Raw genomic sequence first — 8,162 nt, forward strand, 5'->3', positions numbered from 1 at the left:
GGGGAGCTGAAGATGGCGGCGCCCACTGGCTGCGCATAGTCCAGGGAGATGAAGATGGCTGCACCCATTGTGTGTAGGCTAAGGAGGTGGGAGCGATAGCGGCGACTGCGCGGGCCTGGCACACCGCGGCGAAGTGCCCCTTTTTGCCGCAAGTCTTGCAAAGGGCAGCGCGGACCGGGCAGCGTTGGCGAGGGTGCTTCTGCTGGCCGCAGAAGTAACATCGGGGACAACCGGGGTGTGCGGGCTGGCGTGTGGCGCAGGCGTACTGGCTGTGTAAGGCCCCCGCTGTGGCGGCCGTCTGTGGGGTCCAGGAGGGGTGGGCCGCGCGGCTGGTGGTGTAGGCCTGAATGTTCGTGAGACAACCGTCATGGAGAGCGCTAGCTTCTTTGTTTCATCTCGGTCGAGCGTGGCCCCTTCTAATAGTCTTTGGCGTATGAGGTCTGACCCAATCCCCGTTACAAACGCGTCCCGCATAAGAAGGTTGGAATGTTTGGTGGCCGTAACGGACTGACAGCCACAGTCCTGGACGAGTGGGATTAGGGCCCGCCAGAAGTCTTCTATGGACTCACCAGGGAGTTGAGAGCGAGTGACGAGTCCGTGCCTGGCGAAGAATGTGTTCGTTTTCTGTGCGTAGATTTCTTTGAGAAGCGCCATGGCGTCGGCGTAGCTCGGGGCTTCCTGGATCAGCGGAAACACGTTGGAGCTCAACCTTACAGGATCTGTATCTTCTGAGCGTCCGGAACAAGGGTGGTCGCTGAGTTGATGTACGCCTCTAAGCAAGCTCGCCAGTGATTATAGTCCTTTTTGGCGTCGCTTGATTGCGGATCCAGCTGCAGGCGATCTGGTTTGTTTCGGAGGTCCATCTTTTAGAAAATCTTAGAGCAATAAATTGAGGCATGATCAATTGAATAAAGACTAGAGTTGGATACAACGGAGGCTTTATTGCTCTAAGATGTGTGGCCTCCCACAGCAACTGCCAAAATGTCTGCTGAATGGAGGACACGCATATTTATACTCCGCCTACTGGGCGGAGCCAGCCAGCAGGCAGGGACTCGGCGAACCTGTAGTACAGGTCCTACCTTGCATTACCTAATACAGGTGCAACAGTGGTTTACCACATGGGCGTTGCCCTTGGGTGGCCACATGCTGGGTGGCAGCTGGTTGGAGGGGAGGGGAGTTGGTGGGGTGGGCGGTGGACCTCAGGGTGGAGAGTGGGGCAGGGTTGCGGGTGGTGGTGTGGGGGCACCCATACGGCCAGTGTCACTCTGCACAGCCACGGAGGGAGGTCAGTGGGGTGCGCAACAAGGTGGCTGCCTTGCAGGCCACTGCAATGGCATTCCGTGCTTGGTCTCCCCGGTCCCATGGGGGGGGGGGGTTAAATGGTCCATCCCCTGGTCACTCCTGCTGTCTCTCCCCCCAGCCAGCCCTGCCAGGGACAGGACCAGCAGCCCATGGTCGTGCCTCTGCAAGTCCTACCTCCTCTCTCTCTCCCTCATTGATCATGGTGCCTACTTCCCAATTTTTGAAACCACAAAGTGAAACATGCCGTTGGTTATTCCTCCCGGCAGAGTATCGCGGAGGCCCCGGAGAATACCAGATCAGGCCCGCTAATGATGTGTGGAGTAGAACACATGTTCTCCCTGTGTCAGCATGGATTTCCTCCGGGTATTGTTAAGTAATTTGGACATTCTGAATTCTCCCTCTGTGTACCCGGACAGGCACCGGACACCGGAATGTGGCGACTAGGGACTTTTCACAGTAACTTCATTGCAATGTTAATGTTAGAGAGGTTGGGTAGACTTGGGTTGTTTTCGTTGGGGCTGACTGAGGAGCGACCTAACTGAGGTGTACAAGATTATGCGGGGCATGGACAGGGTAGATGGGAAACAACTGTTCCCCTTAGTTGAAGAGTCACTCACGAGGTGAGACAAGTTCAAGGTGAGGGGCTAGAGGTTTAGGGGAGATTTGAGGAAAACCTTTTTATCCAGAGGGTAGTGAAGGTCTGAAATGCACTGCCTGGGAGGGTGGTCCAGGGTCCATTCCCGGCTTGGATCTCTGTGTGTGGAGTCTGCAAGTTCTCCCTATGTCTGCGTGGGTTTCTTCCGGGTGCTCCGGTTTCCTCCCACAGGTCCCGAAAGACATGCTGTTTGGCAATTTGGACAGTCTGAATTCTCCCTCTGTGTACCCGAACAGGCGCCGGAATGTGGCGACTAGGGGATTTTCACAGTATTGCAGTGTTAATGTAAGCCTACTCGTGACAATAAAAATTATTATTATAGAGGCAGGTTGCCTCACATCCTTTAAAAATTACCTGGATGAGCACTTGGCACGACATAACATTCAAGGCTATGGGCCAAGTGCTGGCAAATGGGATTAGATAGGTAGGTCAGGTGCTTTTCATGTGTAGGTGCAGACTCGATGGGCCGTAGGACCTCTTCTGCACTATATTTTCTGTGGTTCTGTCATGAATTGTATGTGCCTTGAGACATTGGCAGTTTGGGGACCAGAATGGACTTTATCCCAAACTCCTACTGCTTCATGACACTTTTAAGCTTTTGCAACCATTCAATAAGAATGTGTATTCAGCTCCAGTTTCTGTAGTTTGCACTTCATCAGTTAGACTAGTCTCACTTAGTACATCTGTGTGAGTGTTATATCAGCAAGTTCTTTCCCAATCAAGAAATCTCGGTGTAAAAAGAGCACTAAAATTTTGCTTTGGCACTGATGGATTTAATTTTTGTTTTCATTATTCAAACTTAAACTAACTTAAACCCCCATATGCTTTAATATCTACTTTACAGCCCAAAATAAAACACTAATAAAATCAGCCACTGCAAGCAATAAATACACATGTTTGTTTAGGTGGACCAATGAGAGGAAATAATGTGATGACTGAAAATCTAAAGCCAGCTGACCCTATGATGGATCAACAATCACAGCATCCTCAGGCAAGTAATTATGAAAAAATTGTAAATATGTTTAAATTGCCAGTACTTCGAAAAGCATGTTAATAATAAGCATGTTATAAAGTGTTATATTTTCACAAGCACGCGTTTAAGATTATTTAAGAACAGCATGAATGGATTACCTCCTCCTCCTCCTATTTTCTATGTATGTTTCTGTGTATGACCTTTCCTTTCTGTACAATGCAAGACTATCTCCAAACAGAATTGGGCATCTTAAAACTGTTCAATCTTAAATTATTCAGTCATTCTGCTTCCACTGATATTCCCCAGATTATAATCCACTTTTTAGCTCCTCAGTTTTCACAAATGATGGAAAATACAAGGGCTGGTTGTACAAAATCATCTTGAAATTACCTTGCAGGACAAATAGGCAATCCTCCATTGGTATTTCTAAGATGAAGAAAATCCTGTAGTAAAGATGTAACTTTAGGTTTAGAACTCCCAAGCTGGATTTCTGTGGAGAACTTTTCAGTGTGACAATGCCAAAGTGACACTGGTCACACAACGCAAGCATACCTTTTTTTTTAATTAGGTGAGCCTCAAAAAAAATGCATGAAGGATTACACCACCATATAGTACTCATCTCAAAAGAATATTTTAATTTACGAGAGCTGATTTTTATTTTTTGGCATTGCATAAAAATCATGTTGTTAAATGTTTATTATATTAATTGGCTTGTCTCTTCCCTTGGATTTATTGTCAATGAGACTAACTAATTACTAATTATTGCACTAAAATGTGACCCTGCGGCCAAATGATATTTGGGCGCAATTTAACATGCAAAAAAACAGAGTCCCATTCAGGGCACATACAGAGGAGCGTTTCTCGGCGCCTGCCACGCCAAGAATGACACTGCTATCTAACGTTTGTTATGACGTTTGTTTGGCCTCGACCGGGAAAGCGCCCCCGCCTCGTCGAGGCCACACTCACCTTGCCCATTGGGCAGTCATTTTTAAATGCCGCCCCAATCTTTTGACCTGTTCCTCCACCACAGCCTCTGGACCCAACCCCCCACCCCGTCCCCGTCCCAACATACCTCTCAGAGAATCATCAAGCCCACCCCCTCTCCCCATCCCCACCTTTTAAGGAAAGGGCACCTATGGGCCCGATCCCTGTGTGGTCAGGACAGGGTAGTACACTCACGCTCCAGTTGGCACCCAGGCACATTGGCACTGCTATCCTGGCAAATTAATGTGCAAATTCTACACAGACAGTGACCCGGTGCCGGGATCGAACACAGGTCCTCAAAACTGTAGGCAGCAGTGTTAACCACTGCGCCACCGTGCCATCCTCCAATTGAAAAATAATTGGTGGTCTTGTCCGGCATCCTAACAAAATGTTGGGGTTGGTCTGGTATCCTAATAATAGTCATTGAGGGTGTCTTTCTTCTGACCTCCGCAATCCCAGAGATCCATCATCTTTTTCAGGAGGTCCATCTTCTTTCTTCACTAGTGGGTCAGTGATGGTGAAGTAGTGGGTCAGATATGCTGAACAATTACTTTGTGTCAGTGCTTTGTGTAAGTAGTCACACAAAGTAATTATTCAGCATGTCTGCCATTTCTTTATTTTCATTGACAGTTATCACCATCTACAGTTTTCATAGGATACACAGTGCTTCTGATACCTTTTTCCAAATGTAATTGCAAAAGATTTTTTGTGTTGATTTTCATATCGCTTACAAGTTTCTTTTCATACTCCATTTTTGTAGCTCATGCTATTTGTTTTGCCACTCTTTGCTGTTTGTTGTTTTTCTCATGGCAGGATTTATTTTTGTTTTACATTCCTGTATATTATTTTTCTCTTGTCTCTTACCTCTACAGTTTTCCATGGCTCTGTTTCAAAGAACATAAGAATTAGAAGCAGGATTAGGCCATTCAGCCCTTCGAGTATACTCCACCATTTAATACGATCATGCCAGATCGGGTTTCTTTTTTTAAAAATTTAGCATACCCAATTCATTTTTTACAATTAAGGGGCAATTTAGCGTGGTCTATCCACCTACCCTGCACATTTTTGGCTTGTGGGGGCGAAACCCATGCAAGCACGGGGAGAATGTGCAAACTCCACACGGACAGAGCCGGGATCGAACCTGGAACCTCAACGCCGTGAGGCAGCAATGCTAACCACTGTGCTACCCAGGTTTCCTTTTTAGGCAAATAGTGTGCCAGCCCTATGAATCAGCTTCTGATTCATGAATCTGTTATTTTGCCCATTAATAGATTTGGCTTGATCACTCCAGGTGTCTACTTCTCATCCCATTGATGTCAGTTTTACCTACATATAGAATATTTGGCCGGAATTCTCCTAACTGGGGAATTCTCCCACCTGGGAGTAAGTCCCTTGGCAGTGCCATGGGACGTTTACTGCTGCGGAGGCTGGAGGGAAACCACACCATGGGCGGGATTCTCCGCGGGGGGTCGCAGAATCCTCCGGCCGCAACCTAATTATGCAGCTGGGAGTTTTACGCCATATCCCATGACGGGGCAGGCACCATCCTATCTGATCGCCATATTGAAAAGGCACCCAATATCCATCACCTAGTGTTGAACCCTGAAAATACAAGATTGACCTCTTGAAAAAGATGGATATCCGGAGGCTAGATGATGGACATCCTCAATGACGATGAAGCTGGAAGATCCCCCTTGTTGGTTCTGGGACATTTCTGCAGAAAATTATCCCAGACACAGAAAAACAAAATCACATCTTTCTGACTTGTTAGTCTGCATATACCTTTTCTCTTGTATGCCTAATAACCTGGTATATTTGCTTACCAATCCAGACCGACTTGGAACCATGTATTAATAATGGCTACCATGCCATACCCTCCACATTGAAATTGTGCTGCAGTTCATTTAATTCATTCCTTATGAACTTTTAAAAGCATTTATTTAGGCCACGCACTCTAACCTGTCCTTTTGCTCTGATGTTTAGCTTTCACATTTCATACTTTACTTTACATCTATTAGTTTACCAGAATTTCTGACATGCTCTATTCTCTTCCTTAGCTTGTCTGTTTTCAAACTATGTATTTTAACTTTTCCACCTGGGCTCTCCCCCCACTTCACTACTTTAAGCTCCTTGAGACCGCACTTGTTATCCTTTTTGCTGGAATCCCTGGTTCGAGTCCCGTTCAGATAAAGCCTGTTCCAATGGTACAGCTTCTTCCTGTCATAATACTGATGCCAGTGCCTTGTATAATATAACTCCTCTTTCCAGCACCAGCTCTTTCATACACCACTCCTTTAGCCATATGTTCCCCTCCTAAATCTATTTATCCCAAGTTAATCTGCACATGGCTTTGGAATTATCATCTTTGAGGCCCTGTTCTTCAATGTAGCTCCCAGTTCCTGGTACTTTACAAGCAGGACAAGCACCCTCTTGGTTAGAAAATTATGTATGGTACTTGACGGAAACTAAAGAGCTGGAGAATAATCTTAAGTAAGTGTGAAGAATTTGCCATATTTCAGGAGATCGAGGAAGGTCTGTGGGCTGATGCCCTAGGTAGGGTTAATTCCTCCTCCTCGTGTGCCAGGCTCAGCCTGATATAATTTAAGGTGGTCCACAGAGCGCACTTGACGGGGGCGGGGTTGAGTAGGTTCTTTGGGGTGGAGGACAGATGTGGAAGGTGCTCAGGGAGCCCGGCGAACCATGTCCATTTGTTTTGGTCATGCCCGTCACTGGAGGGGTTCTGGAGAGGAGTGGCGGGAGCAATATCTCAGGTGGTGAAAGTCCGGGTCAAGCCAAGCTGGGGGCTAGCAATATTGGGAGTAGTGGACGAACCGGGAGTGCAGGAGGGGAAAGAGGCTGGCATTCTGGCCTTTGCGTCCCTAGTAGCCCGACGAAGGCTCTTGCTAATGTGGAAGGAGGCGAAGCCCCCCCAGCCTGGAGGCCTGGTTAAATGATATGGGTGGGTTCATAAAGTTGGAGAGGATTAAGTTCGCCTTATGAGGGTCTGCGCAGGGGTTCTACAGGCAGTGGTAACCGTTCCTAGACTATCTAGCAGAGGGTTAGAGGAAGGTCGGTCAGCAGCAACAGCAACCTTGGGGCGGGGGGCGGGGGGGGGGGGGGGGTAGAAGAAAGGGGGGACTGCCTGGGAGGGTGGATGAGCAAGAGATAACATGAAGGGTTGGGGAAACTGGCACGTATGGGTGAGGGCCAGTGTACAAAGCTGTGTAAATATATAATTTTGCCATGTATATATCTTGCTCTGCGCGATTTCTCGGGTTTTTTTTGTTACTGGGGGGGGGGGGTTATTGTTTGTAAGGGAGAAAAATTGTGTTAAAAACTTTAATAAATATATATTTTTTAAAAACTATTTGCCATATTTTCAAAGATGTGGCATGTTTGCAATACTGCATACTATAAAGTTTATCGATTTAAATAGATAATTACTTTAATAATTCTGTATTATGTAGGTTTCTGTTAAATCTGTGCAACCTGCTCCACTATCCAAGATACAGACAACATCTGATTTACCTCCTGAAGCTGATAATACAAGTCCTCCCCAGAAGCCTGAACTAAATCTGGCACAAGTGAGAAAACCAAAAGGAATTGCACTCTCCTGGAATATCACAGATGTTAAACAGATATGTGCCCCTGTACACTCTTATCAGTTGTATGCATATCATGAAGACCCCAATTTGAAGTGTTCATCACAGTGGAAAATAATTGGAGAAATAAAAGCCCTTCCTCTTCCAATGGCTTGCACTTTGACTCAATTTGAGCTTGGAAGCAAGTATTATTTTACAGTTAGAGCAAAGGACATTTATGGGCGTTTTGGCCCTTTTTGTGAACCACGAACTATTTGTTTGCTAGAATCCTAAATATTATACAGATTAAATTTATATTGACGGGTATTAATTGTTGCATTATAAACTCTTGTTTAAACTGTGGTCTTCATTTGTAAACTATTGACAATTGATAATGCAAATGATAACTAGTAAAGCTCGCTTAGTGTGGCAACAGTTCTGGAAGGATTCATATTTAATTTGAGAGGATCTTGGTATGGCTCTAAATGTTAAATGAGCAAGTTAGTAAATGTATTTAGGTAATTGTCATTGTGGTATTCGCTTTTGAATAGAAGTAAATTCAAAAATCAGGCATGGTTCTTAAGCACAATGTTGGGTTAAAAAGGGTTCATTTTCCACTGAGCTAGAAATCTAGGTTCCAGTTTTTAGTTAAATGTTGCAGCTACTT

At 45.9% G+C, this 8,162-nt stretch overlaps 1 protein-coding gene across 1 annotated transcript in view; it reads left to right on the plus strand.

Moving 5' to 3' along the window:
* The window catches only part of atf7ip2 (activating transcription factor 7 interacting protein 2), a 144,840-nt gene extending 137,051 nt beyond the window's left edge, over nt 1-7,789 (plus strand). The window contains exons 11-12 of the mRNA XM_072479815.1: nt 2,863-2,948; nt 7,382-7,789. Coding sequence (XP_072335916.1) covers nt 2,863-2,948; nt 7,382-7,789 — 494 coding nt within the window. The remainder of the gene's footprint in view (nt 1-2,862; nt 2,949-7,381) is intronic.
* Nucleotides 7,790-8,162: the final 373 nt, after the last annotated feature.

This window comes from Scyliorhinus torazame, chromosome 17 (assembly GCF_047496885.1).
Source record: "Scyliorhinus torazame isolate Kashiwa2021f chromosome 17, sScyTor2.1, whole genome shotgun sequence".
Lineage (NCBI taxonomy): Eukaryota > Metazoa > Chordata > Chondrichthyes > Carcharhiniformes > Scyliorhinidae > Scyliorhinus > Scyliorhinus torazame.